This window comes from Ranitomeya variabilis, chromosome 4, assembly GCF_051348905.1.
Source record: "Ranitomeya variabilis isolate aRanVar5 chromosome 4, aRanVar5.hap1, whole genome shotgun sequence".
NCBI lineage: Eukaryota > Metazoa > Chordata > Amphibia > Anura > Dendrobatidae > Ranitomeya > Ranitomeya variabilis.
The window spans coordinates 740,904,951-740,929,860 of NC_135235.1; the positions used below are offsets into that span (position 1 = coordinate 740,904,951).

At 42.4% G+C, this 24,910-nt stretch overlaps 1 protein-coding gene across 1 annotated transcript in view; it reads right to left on the reverse strand.

Moving 5' to 3' along the window:
* Positions 1–2,745: 2,745 nt before the first annotated feature.
* Positions 2,746–24,910, reverse strand: part of LOC143768027 (uncharacterized) — a 33,731-nt gene continuing 11,566 nt past the window's right edge. Inside the window, exon 7 of the mRNA XM_077256674.1 lies at positions 2,746–8,988. Coding sequence (XP_077112789.1) covers positions 7,955–8,988 — 1,034 coding nt within the window. The 3' untranslated portion in view covers positions 2,746–7,954. The remainder of the gene's footprint in view (positions 8,989–24,910) is intronic.

The following is a 24,910-nucleotide window of genomic DNA, read 5'->3' on the forward strand; positions in this document are numbered from 1 at the left end:
TTTAACTGTTGGGATTGTATTTGGCAGGTGATAAGCAGTGCCTGTTTTTTTCCACACATACCGCTTAGAATCATCACTAAAAAGGTCTGTCTTCGGGGGGCGTGGCTATGTAGCTGGAGCGAGCAGACGCACTTGGCTGGAGCTCCTGACATCCTGTTATTATCCGGGCACATTAACCCCCTTAAAAGTGGAATAATCACCACCTACGGTTCTCCTGAGGCACCGGGAGGTGAGCGGCTGCAGTGGGCGGCATTCCGAGGCTGGAGGACGGCTTGGGACCCGAGGGAGTTTGTGAGTGCAGCGGGACACACGAGGCGGCGGCCATCTTTGTGGGCGCGCGCCCAGGAGATCACAAGTTGGCGCAGCTTCTAACAGCATTGCTGGGACTCCTGCGTACCTGGGTGGCTCTGCAGCATAAACCGACGGCACCGGAGATAGGAGGAGTGGATCGGCGGTACCGGAGAGAGGCGGCAGATATTCTGCAGGTGCGCACTCAGACAGGAAGAGTTGCTGCACTAAGCATTATCCGGGCAGCGCTTCAGGAGAGGTGACCGTTACTGACATTCATTAACTATATAGTGGGGATTATCGGTGTGTGCCCTGAAATATTGGCCCCGGTCTTCCCCCCAGTCTGAAGACATCTCCCTCTGTCGACGCTAAAGATTTGGAGGGCTTGGCCCCCCTCCTTGCTGCTGTCTCCGTGGGGCTACGACCCTTCTCCTCCCCCCTGGTGCACAGAGTTTACTTATTTCAACTGATTAGACACTGCTGCATATAACCTGATCCACTGTGATTAGGGGCATCCCGCCTATCTCGTGACCCCTCACAGCCACCATATTGCCTTCCACCTCAAAGAGTCATGCAGCATTCAAAGGGTTCGGCAACCGCCGACAAATTGAAAAAATATGCCAGAGAAGACCCCCCTGATGGTGGTCGGAACCTTAGGAACAGTTCCTCACTAGCGCCACGTAAGGGCCGTCCATCAGATAGTAATGAGGAGGGGGTACAGGAAGAATTAACTCTTAAACGAGCCTCTGAACAATTAATGCAAGCTATCTCCTTGACCAGATCTGCTCTTACAGAAAAGATAGAGGACGTGCATACTGAGGTGGGCCGTCTGAGACATGATATGCAAAATATGGGAGGTCGCATTACGGAGGTGGAAACAAGAGTTTCTCAGATGGAGGATGTTATTCCCCCCATGGAGGCCAAATTGACAAAGGTGGCTGGCTCCATAAATGCTTGGAAACAAAAAGCAGATGATCTGGAAAATAGACTACGACGAAATAACATCCGGATTATTGGTCTACCAGAACGTTCTGAGGGCCAGCACCCTGAAGAATTTTTGGAAGACTGGCTAAAGTCCTCCTTGGGGGGTGAATTCTCCTCAACTTTCTCCGTGGAGAGAGCCCACAGGGTTCCCACGAGACCTCTTCCCCCCGGAGCCCCCCCGAGGCCTCTCTTGGCGCGCCTTCTCAACGGTAAAGATAGAGATGCTATCCTGCGTCTGGCAAGGCAGAAAAGCCCTATTAAATTTCACAATGCTACCATTTCAATCTTCCCGGATTTTTCGGTGGAGCTTCAGAAACAAAGGGCACGTTTTATGGATATAAAGAAACAACTCAGAGATCGTAATGTCATATATTCCATGATATACCCTGCTAGATTGCGAGTGGTCTATGAGGGTACCTCTGTATTTTTTACTGACCCAGAAGAGGCGGTTGAATGGCTGCGAACCCACGGTGCGGCCAATGCAAAATAATTCTAAAATATTTGTGCTATTAATCACAAAATGGAGCTTCCTAGGAAGGCGTTGAACTTATCAACAATATCGGACGCTGATTTCAGTGAGGATATCCCCGTTTTTTCTTGTCTATAGGAGTACGGGACTCCACTCCTACACTGTTTGGTTTTTTTTACACTGTTTTTATTTTATAGTTTTGTTCAAACTTGTTCTACAAAAAATTGCTGCCAAGATGATGTGTTTCTCCACTGTATATCAGGAATATGTTTGGCGTAACAATGTTTATAATATGCGGTTAAGAGAGCATGGCATCTAATCTTACATGGTTGACCTGGAATGTGAGAGGCCTGGGATCACCTCGAAAAAGAGTAAAAGTATTTTCCTAGATAAAACGCTATCACCCACATGTGGTAACTCTGGTTGAAACACACTTGACAAGGGATTCGGCCCGTTATGTCCAGAAACCGTGGGTACAGTGGTCTGTTCACACATTTCATACGAGCTACTCTAGAGGGGTCTCGTTGTTAATTCATAAAGATATTAGATGGGAAGTCGGAGAGATACGGAGGGACACTGAAGGGCGTTTTATCTTTGTACACGCATGGATTGATTTGAAAGAATATGTTATTATTTGTATATATAATCCCCCCCCCCGCTAATATGTCCAACATAAAAAAGGCACTGGGTTTTACTTTAGTTTCAATAATTTTATTTTATTTTCAATAACATAGCAATTGAACAACAGTTTCCCTTACAAGGGAGTTCAATAAGCTTAAATCTGAACAATGTGGCCAAACCATACATATATTAACTCAAAATAAAAAAATACAAATATGACAAGACAAGAACATGGGGAGACATAAAAGAGGGAAAGTGGGGAGGGTAATGAGATATTGCACTTTATTTCGTGGTAAGCTATAGTATATTTACCAGACAAGGTTGTACTATGTTCCGTTTTATGAGTTCTGCCTCCCACCTCCCCGCACCCCACCCCACTCCGGCTCAACCCCAGTGTTATCAGAATCTCTCACAGGACAATAGAGTCTCAAATAGATAGAGTCAAGGTTTGTTCAAGATTTAAGTTCGTGTTGAGATCCATCCATGGTTTCCAAATCTGGTAGAAGGCCTCCCACAGATCTTCCCTAGTCGCATGTATGCATTCATATAAGAGGATTGAATTCATTTTATCTCTAACTGCCTGGACAGAGAGAAACGACGACCTCCAGCTGGTAGCTATATGTAGCTTAGCGGCCATAAGCAGCTGGCCTATCAGCCTGTGAAATTTATTAGTAAACCCCGGGTATTTGGCTCCCAGGAGGAATGTGGCCGGGTCAGGTTGTATTGTCCCGCCATACATTTTTCCAATTATTAATCCTACTTTCTGCCACATAGTCGAGGCTATCGGGCATTCCCACCAAATATGTTTCATATCTCCCACTGCGCCACATCCTCTAAAGCATTTTTCTGAAATGTTGGGGTATATAGCGTGAAGTTTACTTGGAACGCACTGGGTTTTACTTTAAACTACCCAGATGCACATATTGTATGCATGGGCGATTTTAATCTGGTTATGGATGAGGGCCTTGACAGACTCAGACTTGAAGAAGGGGCTCCAGGGGTGACTCTCGGTCGATCTCGTTTATCTACATTCATGGAGGGCAGTGGATGGTTGGATTTATGGAGGGTACGATACCCAGATAAAAAAAAGAGTACGCCTGTCATTCGTCGGTCCGGCGCACTTTATCTCGCCTGGATTATATATTTGGCTCCAGCAATCTGGCAATTTGGGTGGGTGAGGTACAACATGGGAATAGAGGTATTTCAGACCACAGCCCAGTAATCCTTAAACTTAACTTTGGTCGGAGGAGGCAGGAGAGGGTTTGGAAACTAAATCCATTCTGGTAAAAACTGATTGGTCCCAATGATAGAATTCTAGACCAACTAGACTGTTTCATAACATCCGATCCAGAGCCACAAAATATAAATATATTTTGGGACGCTCTTAAAGCGTTCATGAGAGGTTGCCTGACGTCTACAATCTCCTACATTAAACGGAAAACCTCTCGTGAAGATGATGAGATGGAAAAGCGACTGAGGGACTCAGAAAGGGCCTATATCGCTAACCAGACCAGTGTGAACAGGGCGGAGTGGTTGTTATCCCACAGATTGCATGCACAATACGTTGATACTAAATCCAAACGTAAACTTTTTTTCACTCGACAAACTTACTTTGAACTGGGGAATCAATCAAGTAAACTATTAGCCTTTATGGTACGACAGCACAATACATCAAATACTATACTCAAAATCCGGAAATCAGATGGTATAATAGTGACCTCCACGAGTGACATACTTCAATGCTTTCAGTAATATTATAAAAAGCTATACCGCTCTCAAGGGGACCTTAATACGTCAGACTGTCTGGGTTACTTGTCAGATATTGAATTTCCTGTGTTGAGCTCTGCACAACAAGCTTTTTTAGATGCAGATTTTACCTTGGAGGAAATTAATACTGCTATAGCGGACATGGCCTCTGGAAAGGCACCAGGCCCCGACGGGTTTCCCATAGAATTATATAGACAATATCGAGATCTCTTGGCACCAAGTCTTTTGAAGGTGTTCCAGGGAATTTGGAAGGGAGGAGGTTCTTTGCCAGATTCTTTTTATGATGCAAATATTATAGTTTTAAAAAAGGAAGGTAAGGACCCCCTGGAATGTGGATCATACCGCCCTATATCACTGGTAAACGTTGACTATAAAATTTTTACTAAAATACTAGCTACTAGATTGAATACAGTAATATTAGATATAATACACCCAGACCAGACCGGATTTATGCCTGGTAAAAATACATCTATTAATATTAGGAGGGTCCAGTCGGTAACACAATGTAGCTCATTAAAATTGGAAAATAGATGGGCTTTGGCCTCGCTGGACGCGGCCAAGGCGTTTGATTCCCTTGAATGGTCCTTTTTAAATGCATGTCTGCAGAAATATAGTTTCGGCCCCAAATTTCAAAAATGGATTAATGCAATATATATGAAACCTAAAGCCCAGATAATAATCAATAATTCCCAGCCAGATGCTTTCCCCCTAATGAGAGGGACCCGGCAGGGTTGCCCCCTTTCGCCGGCCCTTTTTGCCCTTGCTATCGAAGCACTAGCGATACGTATGAGATCTACCCCGTCTATTAAAGGTATTGAGATAGCTAACCGTGTGGAGACTGTTGGCCTTTATGCAGATGACATGGTAGTATTTATGGATGATGTAGAAGAGACACTGCCACAGGTGATTTCCATCATAAATAAATTTAGTGGGTACTCCGGATTATATATAAATTGGGATAAGTCCTCCTTGATGTCCCTCTCCCATGCTCCGGCTGATCACCTTGAGGAGCTATCACCATTACCAGTAGTGTCCCACTTTAAATATTTAGGAATAAATATACCTAGATGTAGCAAACTTGATCTACAACTTAATGTTCTGCCATTATTAGATCTAGTTAAATATAAATTCACGGTGTGGGAGAAATTGCCATTGTCTGTCTCTGGCCGTATAAATCTGATTAAGATGATACTACTTCCGAAACTCAACTATTCCCTTGAGCACAGTGCAGTTCCTGTCCCCAGATGCTTTTTTTCAAACCTAAATTCCTTAATATCATCTTTTGTTTGGGGAAAATCTAGACCTAAACTTAAGCTATCTACTCTGCATAGGTCCAAACAGATGGGGGGGTGTAGCGTTACCTAATTTTTTTCTGTATTACTTAGCCGGACAACTAAGAGCTCTGAGTGCGTGGATGCCTGGGGGTCATCTTCCAAATTCGGAAAGTCATCTGGCCCATGCTGCAAAAAGTGTTTACTGGGTTTTTTGGAAATAGACAAACCTAATACCCCTAAATTGTTACCACTTCTTCGCCTAGCAAGATCGGTTTGGCGTCAGGGGAAAAAAGTCATTCACTTTGAAAATATTATAGCCGAAATGCCATTATGGAATAATGAGTGTCTCCGGGAGCTGTTAGATCACCCATCCACCCAATTTTGGATCTCGCGCGGGATTGCTTTCATTAATAATTTATATGAACAGGGTGTGTTGATGTCTTTTGAACAGCTACGAGTTAAATGTGATATTCCAAGACCCCAATTCTTTCGTTATTTGCAACTTAGATCAGCGTTACAATCATATACAGTATACGCAGAATGGGCTCTATGTCAATAATATCATCCCTTCCGTTAATAGGGATCCTCAAATCACAGGGGCCCCGAGGTCTCATATCCACGCTATACACACATCTGTTGTCTGTGGGCGCGGATTCTGAGGTATTGCCGGTTAAAGGGAAATGGAAACTTTTAATTCCAGATCTTCAGGATGGGGACTGGGAGATAATTCTAGAGTCCCCATCCAAGGTATCCCCCTCGGCTAACAATAGAATGATCCAGCTATATATAATACATCAAGCTTATCTAACCCCGTCGCGGCTATTTAAAATGGGTAGGAGTGGCTCTTTGGAATGTTTGAGGTGCCATACAGAGGAGGCGGATTTTCTACACATGATCTGGGGCTGTCCGCTCATTCAATCCTTTTGGAGTGAGGTGATATCCTTACTATCCTCCCTTGTGCATATTTCTGTCCCTTTAGATCCATTAACATGTTTATTCGGAGTACTGGATGAAGAGATATGGGGGCACCATGTACAAATTTTTCTGAGAGAAACACTTTTTTTAGCGAGGAAAATAATAGCTTTAAGATGGATGGGGAACAATAACCCGTCACTCAGAGCATGGGGCGATCTGGTGAACTCAGTAATACCTTTTGAACGCACACTATACCAGAATAGGGGTTGTATGGGAAAATTTGATAAGGTCTGGGATATATGGAACTCATCGTACCTCACCATGTCGTCACGTGATGGATAGCCTAGCTTTCCTACATTAAATGACAGAATTCACATTGGTCACCGCCTCTTTTCAGTATTTAAATATATGTTCGTTACAGTGGATTTAGGTTTCTGTTTTTCCTTTTGGCAGCAAGATGATGGTTTTTTTTTGTTTGTTTTTTTAAAGTTCAAAGTTTTATTGCAGGTTCCTTGGGTGTACTGTAATGTTCTAACATTTCTGTGAACGAAGCTATGTAACAAGTTGTGTATTAACATGACTGGAATTATACTTGTGTATTAGCTCAGTTACAATATCATGTACACCTTGTTGTGGTTTCTTTTATGTTTAAGTTTCATTCTTCGGGTCAGTACGATTACAGTGATACCTCCTTTTAGTTTTTTTTATATTTTAGTGCTTTTACACAATAAAAACTATTTTATTAAAAAAAAGTCACTTTATTTTGAGAGCTATGACTTTTTTATTTTTCTGTTGACGGACCCTTATGACAGCTCCTTTTTTGCAAGACAAGATGACGTTTTCAGCTGTACAATTTTTATGTAGACTTTTTTTTATCGCAGATTTTTCCACTGTTCAGTAATATGATGATAAAGCATAGTTTTTTGCCTTTTTTATGGTGTTCACTGAAGGTGACAGTTTTATAGGGACTAGTAGGACAGTTTTATATGTCGGGTCGATCCAGAAGGGTCGATACCAAATATGTGTACCATTTATTTCATTTTAAACATAAATATATTTATTGGATTAATATTTTTTCTTTCTTTATTTTGTGATTTTTTACATTTTTTTTTTTTTTTTTTTACAATTTATTAACTTTTTGTTTTACTCTTTTACATTGTTCCAGGATGGGACATCAACTGTATAATGACAGATCGCTGATCACAGAGCCATATCTATGGCGGTTTGCGGGAACACTGCTCCTGTGGTGCCATAGATATGCAGCGCAAGTCAGAAAGGGGTTAAATAATGCTGTCTACAAATGAACAATGAGCCAAGTTATGCCCTTTCAAATACCTGTCTCTTCCCACATGGACAATAGGAGATATTCTTTCTAGTACAGACCATTTGCTATCTCCCCTCTAAGCTGAGAATCCAGGAGCCAAGGTTCCAGAATTGACACCTACCTCCAGCAAAAGCCCCTTTGTGCTTACAATACTGGTATATCCTGTTTCACCATTTTGTCAACTAAATATAACTCTACTGTTGGATTGATTTTCCTTATTATTTCCTTCACTCTGCATGAGTTTTTAGATGATGAAGAAGATATGATTCCCAGGAATAACATTTCCCACATTCTGAAAATAAAGAATGGTTTCTAACCTGTGTGAGTTCTCTGATGTGCAACAAGTTTTGAACTCGTACTATAACATTTCCCACATTCTGGACATGAATATGGCTTCTTTCCTGTGTGAATTCTCTGATGTTTAAGAAGATTTGATTTGTAGTTAAAACATTTCCCACATTCTGAACATGAAAATAACTTCTCACCTGTGTGAGTTCGCTGATGCATAAGGAAATGTGTTTTCTGGTTGAAACATTTGCCACATTCTGGACATGAATATGGCATCTCTCCTGTGTGGATTCTGTGATGTTGAAGAAGATTTGATCTCTGGATAAAACATTTCCCACATTCTATACATGGATATGGTTTCTCTCCTGTGTGACTTCTTTGATGTTTAAGAAGATCTGATCTCTGGATAAAACTTTTCCCACATTCTGAACACGAATACGGCTTCTCCCCTGTATGACTTCTGTAATGTGTAAGAAAATTTGACTTATGGTTGAAACATTTCCCACATTCTGAACATGAAATTGGCTTTTCTCCTGTGTGACTTCTCTGATGCATAAGGAAATGTGATTTCTGGTTGAAACATTTCCCACATTCTGGACATGAATATGGCTTCTCACCTGCATGAATTCTTTGATGGCTAACAAGATCTGGTTTCTTGGTAAAACATTTCCCACATTCTGAACATGAAAAAGGCTTCTCCCCTGTGTGACTTCTATAATGTGTAAGCAAATTTGACTTACGGTTAAAACATTTCCCACATTCTGAACATGCAAATGGCTTTTCTCCTGTGTGAATTCTCTCATGTGTAAGCAACTTAGATTTATATTTAAAATATTTCCCACATTCTGAACAGGAAAATGGTTTCGTGACTGTGGGAATTATTTGATGTTCAACATCACTTTTGTGGCTTTCATTCTGCTTAACAGTCTGTGATGAATCCAAATAGGTAACGGATTGAAAAATCTCCGATGATTGATTTTTGCTCTGAAGGGCTGGAGGTATAGCTGGAATAATGGCATGCTTTTTTTCATAGGTATCTGGTTTGACACCACAGTCATCTGTCAAAAATAAAACAGATTTTTTTTTAATTATTTTTCAATATCAATGCCTTATATTTTACATAATTTCTATATGCATAGTTCTATACAACTCAAAGTATAATTATACTATATTCTAAGACAGTGGTGAGGCACCTGTTCACAAATCCCATTGTACTGAACCTCTAAAAGTACAATTGACAAAACATAATACACAAACGTAGAAAAGTTTGAAGTAATAAAGGGAGGATTAAAAGTAAGCTTTATTCCGTTACAATCTATAGCAACAGATAAAAATATACACTATAAAAACCATATATGACCTATAATAAATTGCACACGTCAGACCTCAAAATACCAAAAAATTCCAAAATTTATTGAGAATAATACAAAACAACAATCACAGCAGTGATGGAAATAGGTACCAATATAGAGGCACCCCAAGCCAGAGGCAAGCTTATTACAATAATAAAATTCACCGCCACATTATCTAGACCTCTTGTGGATCAACAGTCTTTCTCGCCATAGGCGTAGCTATAATGTACTTCTATAGATATATCGTGACAAATGCGGCATCATAGAGAATACCAATACTATAGTGCTTACATTACCTCTGGTCTGATGGTGCCACAGAGGCGGCGACTGTATGATGCAGCTAATTTTATTAGACTATAATTGGATTGCAGCACTATTTAATCCTGTACTGGATCTGATGATGCCACTCCCCCGGAAGAAGGCACACAAGGCCGAAACGCGCGTAGGGTGTTGATGGTGAAGGTGCCAATTCAGCGACCAACAGTAATGAAGAGGTTAAAAATTTGCAAGCTCAATTGAAACGTTTGGAACATAAACGCACTAAGCTGTGGTGGAACAGGGCGTTCCTTGAGAATTATTTGAAAAAGAAACTGATCCCACGTGGATTAAGGATTCAAGTATTCCAATCATTTCCAGTTCAAGATGAAACTTTTATCACAAAATGGGAGGATGTTTGTACAAAATCATCTTTTCAATTTATGGAGCTATTAATAGACCTGAAGAAAAAAATCTGTCACCACTATAGAGGCAGAGATTGATGAGTCTTATAGTAATTTAAAGAAATTGATATCATCGGAATATCTGTCTGTTTTCAACATAAGCATGGACAAAAATTCTGATGAGTGGGAAGCACAAATAAAAACGGTGCATGCCAAGAAAGTGTCTCGTGATATTTTCTTTTTTTTTTAAACCAAATATTTTTTATTATGCAAAAGATATACAACAATATCCATTCAGATAACAATATATATCAATGTTTTGATTTTAACAAGAAACAAACCCCCCCACCTCCCTCCCCCCCCCCCCTTAACGACCAACTCCAATCATACAATTCTCTTGGAAAGAACAGATTAAGCAGTACATACATATTTATTATTAGCATCATTTTACCACCGCCATTCAGTTATTCCCATCCAGCCATGGCTGCCACAGCTTTTGAAAAAATCCCATCCTATTCCTCTTATTATATATGCTTCTCTCGAGCTGGACAATATGATTCGCTTGTGCGATAAACTCCCGTCTAGTAGGAGGTTCCTCCCTAATCCAATACCTTGCGATCACCTTTCTTGCAATGAACAATAATCTAGCAATTGCCATTTTGGCAGTTTCGTCGGTCAGGATTTCCTCCACGTACCCAAGTACACACACCACCGGATCCCTAGGAATCGTACACCCATAAATCACCCCTATCTGGTTCAGCACTACAACCCAGTATGTGAACAATCTGGGACACAGCCACAACATGTGCAGTATACCAGCCTGAGACTGGGAACACCTGGGGCACTCAGAATCGTCTCTCAGCCCGGCTTTAAACAACATGTCAGGTGTCCTGTAGGCCCTATTTATCACATATAATTGTGACAGTCTTCCAGGCTCACTCATCGACAACTTAGGTATGTATTCCAGTATAGACTCCCACCTATCATCGTCTATTTGCCCCAGTTCATCCTCCCATTTCCTTCTGGCCTTAATAGGGTAATCCAATAGAAAGGTATGTAACAAATCGCCATATACTTCGGATATTGCCCCTTTTGTTCCGTTGTTATTTAATATAAAATCCAACATTAGATCCTTCTGAATCACTATAGGCCCTCTCTTTTTTTGTGCCTGAAATGCGTGCTGAACCCTTCTATATTGATACAACTTCAACCCCGGGAAATGGAATTCATGCTGCAGCATACCAAAAGATTTAAGATTCCCGTTGTGAATCAACTGACCTATCAACCCAATGCCTTTTTCCCTCCACTCTCCCATTCCTTCCATATGATTAAATTCTTGAAAAGAGAGGTTATCCCATATAGGCGAAAACTCAGTGAATTTCACAACCCCCCTTATACCTTTAATCGTCTGCCATACCTTATGGATCAAATTTATGGTGTGAAAACAAGTTCCCAACTTCTTAAATACGCCAGCTTCTAAACCCTGACCCAAGGGCCACCTGCCAATTATATGTACCAAGCTACTATGTCCCTGACCTTTCTCAAGTCCATCCCCCCAACCCCTAAGATGTTGGCTTTGCGCAGATAAAAAGTATAACCAGGGATTAGGCAGGGCAAGTCCCCCCTCATCTTTAGGCCTCTGCAGTATCTCCTGCCTAATTCTAGGGTTCTTCCCACCCCACGCCAATTCCCCAAATAATGATCGTAGTTTTCGAAATCTGGTCAGAGGGATCCATACCGGAGAGTTATGCAGAATGTACAAAACCTGTGGCATCACCACCATCTTAAGTAGGTTTACTCTACCCACCACCGACAAATGTAGCCTATTCCAAGCTGTGATTTTGACGCGTAGTTTGTTTATTAAAGGCTCAAGATTAAGTTCCTCAAATCTGGTTAAGGGAAGAGAAAACTGAATCCCCAGATATTTAAATTGCTTCCCCACCCTTAATTTCGTATTCTGCTCCACCTCCCTCGTACAATCTACTTCCCTATCCACCTGCATAACACTTGATTTATCCCAGTTGATAATCAATCCAGAAATTTGCCCAAATCCTTCAATTAAGGAAATCACATTTCCTAAAGACTCCCCAGGGTCCTCAAGAAAAAGCAAAATATCATCTGCATATAGAGCAACTTTCTCCTCCATTTGCCCATACACAAACCCCTTTACTAATTGAGACCTTCTAATAGCCGCTGCCAGTGGTTCCACAGCCAGAGCAAATAGCAACGGGGACAACGGGCACCCCTGCCGAGTACCTCGAAAGAGCTGAAAGCTCTCCGACAGTGCGTTGTTCACCCTAAGTTTAGCCACTGGAGAGGAGTATAGGAGCCTCACCCATGACACAAAAACTGGCCCAAACCCAAAGCGACCCAGAACCGACCACAGGTATTGCCATTCTATACTATCAAAGGCTTTATGTGCGTCGAGGGAAACTACCACCCTCCTACCAGCATTCTCCGCCGGTATCTGCATATTGAGGAATAGCCTTCTCAAGTTGATGGCAGTGGATTTATTAGGCATAAAGCCGGACTGGTCCGAATGAACCACCTTTTCTATCACCTGAGTCAGTCTGTTCGCCAAGGCCTTAGCCAAAATCTTAACATCTGTTGTCAGAAGTGATATCGGTCTGTATGACTCCGGCAACAGTGGGTTTTTATCAGGTTTAGGAATGACCACAATAGTGGCCTCTCTCATGGAAGCAGGCAATATTCCCATCTCCAGTAACTCCTCAAACACCCCCAACAATCTGGTCAACAACTCTTCAGAAAGGACATCATACATCTCGACAGGGACGCCGTCAGCCCCCGGAGCCTTCCCCCCTGCCATCGACCTCAAAGCACCCTCCAACTCCTCCACCGTAAGCGGCCTATCTAACAAATCTCTTTCCTCAGCTTCCAACCTAGGTAATTTTGCCTCCTCTAGAAATCTATTAATTTCATCTTCCCTTTGCCCCGTATGCGATGCATATAAATCACTATAAAATCCCTTAAACCCCTCCAAAATTTGAGCCCCCTGTGTTACAATATTACCATTTGCTAGTTTCAGAGCGTGTACATGTGTCGAGTCCCTCTGAGCAGATGTTATCACCGACAGTAGATGACCTACTTTTTCCCCTTCCGCATAAAATGCCTCTTTTTGGAAAGCACTCGCCCTCTCTGCTTTGCGTAAATGTAGTTTGTTAACCTCCTCCTGGGCCATCTTCATACGGTTCATGGTGTCCTGAGTGCGCATATTACTTAATTCAGCCTCCGCTGCCTTCAATTCCTCCAGTATAATTTTGTCGGACTCCCTTGTTTTTGTTTTATGCCTAGTAATCTCTTTAGATAATATTCCCCTCAGATAAGCTTTCATGGTGTCCCATACCACATGCTTCGCTGCACTACCATCATTAAATTTAAAAAATTCCCCTATCTCTTCCCCGATCTTTCCCATATCAAGAATTTTTAACCAGAAAGGGTTAATTTTCCACCCCAATTTAACTGCCTCCCCAGGGCCTTCAATTTGCAGTGTTACTACCAATGGACTATGATCCGATAGTATTCTAGGCATATAGTCTATCTCCTGTACCATCCTATCCATTCCTTCATTACCCAGAGCCAAATCAATCCGGGATAGAGAGCCATATGTCGCCGAGTAACAGGAGAAACAGTATATGTCATTATTACGAACTCTCCACAAGTCCCTCCATGCCACCTCTTTTAAATAGCTACCAAATGCTGTCAAATTCCCCTCCGTCTTCAACCTAGCATGCTGCCCCCTATCCCAGTGATCATCAATAATATTGTTCATGTCTCCCATTATAAGTAACGGAACTCCTCCCCACCTGCCGGATAGATTTAGGATTTCCTGTAGTTTTTTCCCTGAGTACGGTGGAAGAATATACACCGACACGACACATAACAACTTAGCATATATCTTACACACAAGGAATACGTATTGTCCGTCACTATCTATTACCACCTCTACCTCCTCGAACGGTACGCTTGTATGTACAAGTATTGACACTCCTCTAGCATAGGCCGAGAATGTCGCATGATATGCCTTCCTCACCCATCTTTTCTGCAATAAACCCGTCTTTTCTTTTACTAAATGAGTCTCTTGAAGGCACATCAGCGAGGGTCTCTGCTTCAAACTATATTGCAAGATAGCATTACGTTTGGTATCATTCGATAGACCCCTAATGTTCCAGCTCAAAATTTTAACTTTATCCCCCATCATTTTGCATAATGATAGAACTGCTCAGCTTCCTTCCGTTGGTTTCCCTTAGCCCCCCAACCTGGTCCCACCTACTCAAAACTCCCTCCCAAATCCTCATTATACAAAACAAAACCCTAACCTTACCCTTCCCTTCCCTCAATAACTTCCTCCCCCAAGACCCCCCAAAACTTTTTACCAATCAAGAAAAAGTCTCCTACTCCCTCTCTGTATGAGAAAGGGGAACGCGCTTTCGCAGTCTCAACAGTGGCTCAATAGCCAACACCAGCTCCCAATGAGTTTAACCCTCTCCTTCAGTCGTTCCTCCCTCCGCCCTTTAAAACAGAATATATAAACAGTTGCGCCGCCGAACACAACTTTAACGCACAGGAACCACATATCAGATTCCTCTAGTAATAAACCAGAATAAATCAACAACTCAATTTTCTTCCCCTCCCACAGCTATCACAACAGCCTGAAGTTCACGTCTGATGTTCCTCAGCGGATCTTTTCTGCTCCAATACGTTTAGCATTCAAATCCAGCCAATGAGACACCTCCTCAGGATTTTGAAAAAAGTGAACCTTTTCCATGGCCACCACACGTAGTTTAGCTGGATATAGCATAGAATAAACCAGGCCCAGTTCACGTAAGCGTCTTTTTGCCTCTCCAAACTTCATCCTAAGCTTCTGTACAACTGTGGAATAATCAGGGTATAAAGATATTCGGTTGCCATCAATAGTTAATTCCTCCATATTTCTGGCTTTCCTTAGCAGAATATCCCGGTCTCTGTAATTTAGGATTTTGGCTACAAAGGTCCGTGGGGCGGAGCCAGGGGGCAGAGGTCTGGTCGGCACCCGGTGAGCTCTCTCTACTGCAAATAATTTAGTGAGACTGTCCCCTCCAACCTTAGTTTTCAGCCATGTCTCAGTAAAGTCAGTGGGGTTGTTTCCTTCGGTCTTTTCGGGCACACCTACAATTCTCAAATTATTCCTGCGCGAACGATTCTCCAAATCGTCAGTTTTAAGTTCCAACTCCGCAATGCGCTGGACATATTTTTTCTCTCTTTTTGCCAATTCAGCAATTTGATCTTCTGCACCTCCCACACGTTCCTCCAGCATTTCAACTCTCCCCTCCATCTTGTGCATAGCCGAGCGAAAAGAGGTAACTTCCCCTTTAAGGTCATCCACCTGGGCAGTTAGGGTTGTCAATGCAGACTTGCAGAATAGTACTGCAGAGAATATGTCTTTCAGGGTTGGCTCCCCAGCCCCCTCATCTCTCACAGACTCCATCTGTGCAGCATAATCCTGGGTTGGTTCAGCTACCACAGTCAGTGAAGTATTCCTCATAGTTGGTGCTGTAATATGTGCTGTGGAGGCTCCGCTCACCATCCCCTCTGCCTGTGCCCCAGACCTCACATCCACCTGCTCCCCTAAGTCTGCCACTCCTCCTGTTACCTCTCCACCGGCTCCCACCATCAGACGCTCTGAGTCCTCTGTTCTGGCGAACTGCTCCAGCCTGGCGATTACTTCCAGCCGCCTCTGGTATGCAGCATCCGCCCTTGCCGCTTCTTCCACAGCGCTGCCGGCGCCATCTTGGGAGCGCGTGCTGCCTGCCATCCCGACCTCCTTCTGCCTCCTGCGTGTCATACCGTGCCGTTCTCGCAGTGCGGCCGGTTCCCTCTGCTCCCCGTATGCTCAGGAGCTCTCCCCCCAGTATTTGGCGTTCGGCGGCGCCTCCAGTATGTATGAATCCCCGTTCGGGCAGCAGGGAGAGATCCGATCCACGTCCTCTTACATCTCCCGCTAAGCCACTCCCCCGTCTCGTGATATTTTCAACAAGGTACGGTGTACAGATGGAGAAAAAAAGTTCTGCGAGCCATAATAGAAGAGCTTCCTCCCTGTCATCTGTATCATCTTCTGGAGGAAGGTCTGATGTATCCCAATATTCAATTCAAACAAGGTTTGGGAACAATAACAAAAGGAAAAAGGAACAAAAGGCGGATACCAATAAACGCCCGCAGGTTTCTACCTCCAGAAGTGATGCATTAAAGGTAATCAATTTGTCTGATCATGAGCTGAGTAATGAGGAATTATCTGTTTTATCTAAGGGTCTAACTTTTTCACCCAGCACGCGGCTTGACACCTTTACGGTGATCAAGGATCTACATGTTTTTGGGAGATCGTTGCTGTTTAAAAAGTGGCATCATAGCGAAGAAATTCAAAAACTCTTTCCTCTACCTGAGGAACAAGCTGCATTGAGAACTTTGGAGGAGTTGGCGGAGGAACATGCCAACCCATCTTTGGGTAAGATGCCACCGTCCCTTCGCCCTAAATCCAAAAAATTCACCCCAATGTCACTATGTCCGAATGTGGAGATATTTATTCAATTAGTAACAAAGAGCTTGAGGAGATCCCACCAATAATTTGGCGGGATAATTTAACAAGGAAAGAGCACCAATCTATAAAGCATATGGGTAACCTCAGGGATATTGTAATAAAACCTGCGGACAAAGGCGGGAATGTGGTGATTTGGCCCACTAGGTTGTATGAGATGGAGGCATATCGGATGTTGAGGAATTCTGTCTGTTACAAGAAATTAACATATAACCCTCTAATCTCATATAAGGAGGAACTACGTAAAATCTTGTGGAGGGCTGAAGAGAGGGGAATAATTACTATGGAAGTAAGGGACAATCTTTTGGTTAAGGATCCACGTATCCCGACATTATATCTATTGCCGAAAGTACATAAGAATCAGAAAAATCCCCCAGGGAGACCCATCATTTCTGGGGTAGGCAGCCTTACAGAGGGCATCGGGAGGTATATAGATATGTTCCTCAAGCCATTAGTAGAAGCAATTCCTTCATTTACTCAGGATACATCTGATTTTTTTTGAGAAAAATAGATTCAGTGCATATTGATGAGGATATGCTATTAGTGACTTGTGACGTTGAGTCGCTATATACAAATATTCGTCACCAGGATGGCTTGAGGGCAGTATCTAGTTTTTTGACTATGACCAATTTTTCAAAAGAGGAAGTGGAATTTCTGTTGACTCTGTTACAATTCCTTTTGACTCATAATGTCTTCATTTTCAATGGATCCCTCTACCTACAGCTCCAGGGCACCGCAATGGGGGCGGCTTGTGTGCCCTCGTATGCCAATGTGTTCCTGGGGCTGTGGGAGAGGGATCTATTCACGTCAACCGTGAATTATGGACCCGCTACATCGACGATATATTCCTGATCTGGCGTGGTACACCATCTCAACTTGAAACTTTTTTTCAATCTTTGAACAGTAATGATTATAACATACATTTCACTTATGATTACAGTTTTGAACAGATTGAATTCCTCGATGTTTTGGTCAAAAGGGACCCAAATGGTCTTCTAATCTCCGATGCCTTCCGTAAGGACACTGCAGTGAATTCTGTTCTGCATGCCAGCTCCTCTCATCCCCCCATGTAATCAATGCAGTACCAGTTGGCCAATTTATTCAGATTAGAAGAGTATGTTCTACCATGGAGGATTTTGAGTGCCGTGCAAGGGAAATGAAAGCAAGATTTCTGGAGAGGGGATACAGCAAAAGAAGTATAAAAAGAGCATATAACCGTGCTAGAAATATGGACCGCCATGAACTTTTATATTATTCTAACAAAAAAGCAGCAAGCAATCAGGTAAGATTAGTAACAACGTATAATTCTCAATGGGGAAAGCTCTTTGAAAGTGTGGAAAAGCACTGGCCGATCGTTTTGGCGGATCCAGTGCTTAAACAATATTTGTCACAGAAACCCTCACTTACTGCACGAAGATCTAAGAATTTGAGGGATATCTTAGTTAGGAGTCTGTATGTACCAAAAGAGCGCCCCCCAATTATTTTCGTCACAAAGACAACAACCAAGGCCTCCATGGGGTTGCAAACCATGTGGGAGGTGCGTGGCATGTCCCAACATGGATACAGCAACTGATTTCGTGTCTTCTGATGGACGTAACTTTAAAATTACGCATGCAATAACATGCATCACAAATTCAGTTGTCTATTATGCTTACTGTACATGCACAAAAATGTATGTGGGATTGACAACAAGAGCTTTGAAAGTACGCATTAGGGAACATGCTCGGGATATTCTTGCTGCTAAAGAGGAAGAAAACTTGGAGTCATTAAAAAGTATTCCCAGACATTTTAAACAGTTTCATGCATGTGATCCTTCCCTTCTGCGTGTGAAGGGTATTGATTGTATCCCGGTAAATCCACCGGGGGGGGGGGGGGTAATGTGAGTCGGATCTTGGCTCAAAAAGAATCCCGGTGGATTTGGGAACTACGGACCCTGAAACCAAATTGCTTAAATGAAACTTTGAGTTTTGTGCCTTTTCTTTGAGTGGTCGCTTTTTAAATGCTGGATTTTAGTATGTTTTGTTTTATGCTGATTTTAATTATATTTTGCTATATTACAGCCACCAGTGTGTTCCCCCTCTATGAATGTTGGATGAATTTTTGATGAGAGAAGGAAGATTCCTCCCATCTTGAAGCACTTTATTGCATTTGCACTTATTATATATATTTATAACTTTGTATTTGCACGCTATTTATATATTTATATTTATGTATGCGTATATGCGCTATATGTGTATTATGCATTTCCGTTGTGGTATATTTATTGTTTTTTAATTCGTATATATTACACTATTTACGCATTAATTTCTGTACATTATGATTTTGGGTTCTCGGGTATTTGTTGTTTCTTCTTTTATTTATTTTAGTATGAAGTAATATTATGACTATGTATGTATTTTAAGTATTATGGGAGATAATATAATTCGCTAGTTATGGATTTAATATTATTACACTTGTGGATGTGTGGTTATATGATTTGTAGGGGTAGGGACTTACTTGTGTCGTTTTTGATCGAATATTCATTTGAGGGTTATATATGAAATTGTTATTCCTATTCATAGGTACCATGGTGGCTCTGCTCCGTTTATGGTCTCCTCCTGTGCGCGTGCACCTCCTCAGCTCTGGGGCTGCCGGCGTCTCTATCGGGTCCTGCGCTCACATGACCGTCCTAATGGGCATTCCCGTGGGTGTGGTTCCCTGATGACGCCGGTGATGACTCGGGCTTCTCGGCGGTGGACGACGCATGCGCCGCAACAAGATGGCGACTGTATGATGCAGCTAATTTTATTAGACTATGATTGGATTGCAGCACTATTTAATCCTGTACTGGATCTGATGATGCCACTCCCCCGGAAGAAGGCACACGAGGCCGAAACGCGCGTAGGGGTTGTGGCACCATCAGACCAGAGGTAATGTAAGCACTATAGTATTGGTATTCTCTATGATGCCGCATTTGCCACGATATATCTATGGAAGATCATTATAGCTACGCCTATGGCGAGAAATACTGTTGATCCACAAGAGGTCTAGAGAATGTGGCAGTGGATTTTATTGTTGTAATAAGCTTGCCTCTGGCCTGGGGTGCCTCTATATTGGTAGCTATTTCCATCACTGCTGCGATTGTTGTTTTGTATTATTCTCAATAAATTTTGGAATTTTTTTGTATTTTGAGGTCTGAGGGGGTGCAATTTATTATAGGTCATATACGCTTTGTTGTACGGGACCGTTAAGGTGGATATATCTCCTGATGGACACAGGGTGTATTTAATATAACCCTGTGTATTGTTTGTCTAATTGGTAATACTATAAAAACCATGTAAGAATCTTAAAGGGGTATTCCCATCTCGGATCAACTATCCCAATATGTAGTAGTTGTAATAATAATATTAGGAAATATATAGTATAGTTCTTCTGACTCGCTATGTTGCTCAACCCATGTGTAGGGCATTGCATTAGCTTAGGTATCCATGGTTACTACCACTCATATAGTGACTGTTCGTTGCTAGTGGTCATAACCTAACCATACCTAAGCTACTGCAATGCCCTGGACATGGGGTAAGCGACATAGAGAATCAGGAAAATTATACCACATTTCTAACTGGAGGTATTTGCTATTATTACACCTACTATATTTTGGGATAGGATCTTGAAAATGGGAGTACCCCCTTAAGGCCTCTTTCACATGTCAGTGTCTCCGGTATGTGGTGACAGTTTTAATTCGTACTGGAGACACTTCAACACATACACCCATTCAAATTAATGGATCTGCGCACATGTCAGTGTGTTCCATGGACTGTGTGTCTGTGGATAAGACACGCTGACACGACTGTTTTTAGCAGCAGCGCGGTTCGCAAAACGTCTCGCACACTGATGACCCACAGATGACATCAGTGGGTCATCGGTGTGACAGGTACTGGCACCTGGGAATCAGCGGTACTGTTGACGCTGATCCCTGGCTCCGGGTGTTTCAGACAGCATACATCATTGTACCATGCTCTGCTTGTGATCAGTGTGAGCAGGGGACAATGTTGAGCATTGTATTTAGCCCCCGCTGTCTACATAGAGTAAAATTAAGTATAAAATAAAAAAAAAGAATCACATTATACTCACCTTAACACCTAACTCCCTGAAACAAAAATGACAAAACAACAATGTTGCACAGATGGATTAAGGCATTGTACAAAATTGAAAGAATCGAGTTATCAAGTGAAAGATATTGTTATCTTTTATTTTTGTTTGTTTACTGGGGACAATGGCTTCAGGGGATTAGGCGTTAAGGACTTGTACTCATTACCTTGAAAAGTTCCAATTTCAGTCCAGGATCCAAGAAGTATCATTTCTCCTTGCGGAGAGTGACATGTTAAGCATGTCGAGGTGAGGAGACTTAAAGCTGCAATGCTCCTCTGGGAAATCTGCAAATTGTCTTTTCAGAGAGGAAGAGGACTAGAACTCCAGTGCCACCTATTGGAAGTAGCAATCCTAAAAGTCAATGTCGACCCTTTAACGAGCCTTGTCACATGACTTAGGATAAAAGCAAAACCAGAATCTCAATTTGCAGACACTGTTTCGGGGTACTGCCCCTCGTCAGTGCAAAGTGGAGATTTCAGTCCAGAAAAGTAGGACTAGTGTCATGCAAGTGCCATGTGATTTTCATGTGAGTACAATCTGATTTTTCACACCTAGCATCCGATTGACATTCGAATGCCATGTAATTGGTATTCGATTGCAATACGATTTTAACACAAACTTTGACATAGAGAATTGCTGTCAGTTACACATATTCTTCCGTGGAAATATTCTTCAATACACCACACACACAATAGTGTGTGTGTGTGTGTGTGTGTGTGTGTGTGTGTGTGTGTGTGTGTGTGTGTGTGTGTGTGTGTGTGTGTGTGTGTGTGTGTGTGTGTGTGTGAGATATATAGATATATATATATATACACACACACACTCGAGTATAAGCCAACCCCCCCTAATTTTGCAACAAAAAAACTGGGAAAACTTATTGACTCCAGCATAAGCCTAGGGTGGAAAATGCAGCAGCTACTGGTGTATGTCAAAAATAAAAATAGATACCAATAAAAGTTAAATTAATTGAGACATCAGTAGGTTAAGTGTTTTTGAATATCCATATTGAATCAGAAACCCCATATAATGCTCCATACAGTTCTTTATGGCCCCATAGATGCCCCATATAATGCTCCATGCAGTTATGGCCCCATAGCTGCCCCATATAATGCTCCATGCAGTTATGGCCCCATATAATGCCCCATATAATGCTCCATGCAGTTATGGCCCCATAGAGGCTCCATGCAGTTATGGCCCCATATAATGCTCCATGCAGTTATGGTCCCATAGATGCCCCATATAATGCTCCATGCAGTTATGGCCCCATAGATGCCCCATATAATGCTCCATGCAGTTATGGCCCCATATAATGCTCCATGCAGTTATGGCCCCATATAATGCTCCATGCAGTTATGGCCCCATAGATGCCCTATATAATGCTCCATGCAGTTATGGCCCCATATAATGCCCCATGTAGTTGTGGCCCCATAGATGCTCCATATAATGCTCCATGCAGTTATGGCCCCATATAATGCTCCATGCAGTTATGGCCCCTTTGATGCCCTATATAATGCTCCATGCAGTTATGGCCCCATATAACGCTCCATGCAGTTCTTTATGGCCCCATAGACGCTCCATATAGCATTGTGCCATATGTAATGCTGCTGCAATAAAAAAAAATACATACTCACCTCTCGTCGCTGCCCGCTGCTCCTCAGCGTCCCGTCTCTCCGCCCTGACTGTTCAGGCAGAGGGCGGCGCGCACACTAATACGTCATCGTGCCCTCTGACCTGCACAGTCACAGCAAGAGGACGGGAAGACGGAGCGGCGCCCGGCGAATGGAACGCAGACAGGTGAATATGAAATACTCACCTGCTTCCGGCGCTCCTGACGCTGTCCCTGTCTGTCCCAAAGTACCGCAGCTTCTTCCTGTAATGAGCGGTCACCGGTACCGCTCATTACAGTAATGAATATGCGGCTCCGCCCCTATGGGAGTGGAGTCCATATTAATTACTTTAATGAGCAGTACCACGTGACCGCTGAATAGAGGAAGAGCTGCAGCGCGGGAGGCCATGGGACAGGCTGGGACAGCGTTAAGAGCAGGTGAGTATGCGACAGTCCTCTCTCAACCTCACCCGCCGACGAACATGACTCGAGTATAAGCCGAGCAAAATTCGGGCTGAAAATCTCGGCTTATACTAGAGTATATATGGTATATATACTGTGTTCCAAATTATTATGCACAGAGTTTGGGAGTGATAAGGAAAGAATTTTTTTGTTTGTCATTTAAACTCATTGATGGTGATGTGTGTCAGGGCTCTTTATATCACTGAAAGCAATTGCAGATACCTGTGCAAATGTTTGGCAGGTGTGTCCAAATAAAGGCAAGACTACTTAAGAAGGCTGTTCCACATTTTTAAGCAGCCTACATTTTTGGCCAAAATGGGAAAGAAAAAGGATGTGTCGGCTGCTGAGAAGCAACAAATTGTGGAGTATTTAGGTCAAGGCATGACTACAATCAACATTGCCAAGACACTTCATCGTTATCATCGCACAATCAAGAAGTATGTAGCTGATTCCCAGCACACACGTGTGCGTGCTGATAGGGAAAAATTGAGGACCCTTTCCAACAGGCAATTGCATAAAGTTAAAAGAGCAGCTGCAAAAAATGCCTGGTCACAGCAGCAGACAAGTTTTTGAAGCTGCTGGTGCCTCCAACGTCCCCAGAACAACAAGATGCAGGGTCCTTCAGAGGTGCGTAAGCCATCCTGTCGACCACCTCTATCCACTGCACACAAGCAGAAACGGCTCCAGTGGGCCAAACGATACACGAAGACTGACTTCCAAACTGTTTTGTTCACCGATGAGTGCCGTGCAACGCTCGATGGTCCAGATGGATGGAGTGGAGGATGGCCGGTTGATGGACACCCCATGAAAACACGGCTAAGGCGCCAACAAGGAGGAGGTGGAGTAATGTTTTGGGCTGGAATCATGTGGAGAGAGATTGTCGGCCCCTTTATGATCCCTGAAGGGGTAAAGATGAACTCCATAATCTATGTGGAGTTTCTAAAAACACTGCCTGCCATGGTTCAAGAGGAAGAACCGTGCTTTCCGCAGCAAGATCATTTTCATGCATAATAATGCACCGTCTCATGCTGCAAAAAACACATCTGCATCTATGGCTGCTATGGGCATAAAAGAGGACAAACTTATGGGGTGGTCACCATCTTCCCCTGGCCTCAACCCCATTGAGAACCTCTGGAGCATCATCAAAAGGAGTGTCTAAGATGGCGGGAGGCAGTTCACATCTAAGCAACAGCTCTGGGGGGGTATTCTGTCCACATGCAAAACAATTGAAGCAGAACCCATCCAAAAACTGACAAAATTCAATGGACGAGAGAGTTCAGAAGCTTCTTTCAAACAAGGGGTCCTATGTGCAAATGTAACATCACCTAGAATAAAGTTTTCACTTGAAAACTGTTTGACTTCATTTTGTAATAAGCTGATAATGCTTATAACTTCACAACTGACCATTTTTTGGTTCAAAATAAAAAAAAAAAGGTTGAAAACTCTGCTGTGCATAATAATTTGGAACATGCATTTTGAGTGTTTATTTTTTTTTAAAAGATACTGTTTTCATAGGCAGTTTGTTCCAAAACATTGCAATTATACTAGAATAGTAGATGACTGGAAAATAACAATGACTGCAATTCAGATAGGTAATTTAGAGAAAATATGAGGAAATATTATTTGCATAATAATTTGGAACACAGTGTATATATATATATATATATATATATATATATATATATATATATATATATATATATATATATATATATATATATATATATATATATATATATATATATATACATATACATATACATATACATATACACACACACACAGCTCGTGTTTCCTCCCTGTACTAACCTCTCTATGTCCAACATTGCCATTTCCGTGTGTGGTTCCATCGTTTGTCCCCAGCAACATGTCCGCTGTCTTGGGGTAATACTTGATGTCGAGATTTAATTCACCCCTCACATCTGACCACTGGCCCGCCCTTGTTATCTGCACATCTAAAACATTTCTAGAATTTGAACTTTTCTTACTTTCAACTCTGCAAAAACTCTTACTGTTTCTCATTCATTCTCGTCTGGACTATTGTAACTCTCTACTAATCGGTCTTCCTCTTACCAAACTCTCCCCGCTCCAATCTGTCCTGAATGTTGCTGCCAGGATCATATTCCTCACCAATCGTTATTCCGATGTCTCTACCTTGTGCCAGTCATTACACTGGTTACCCAT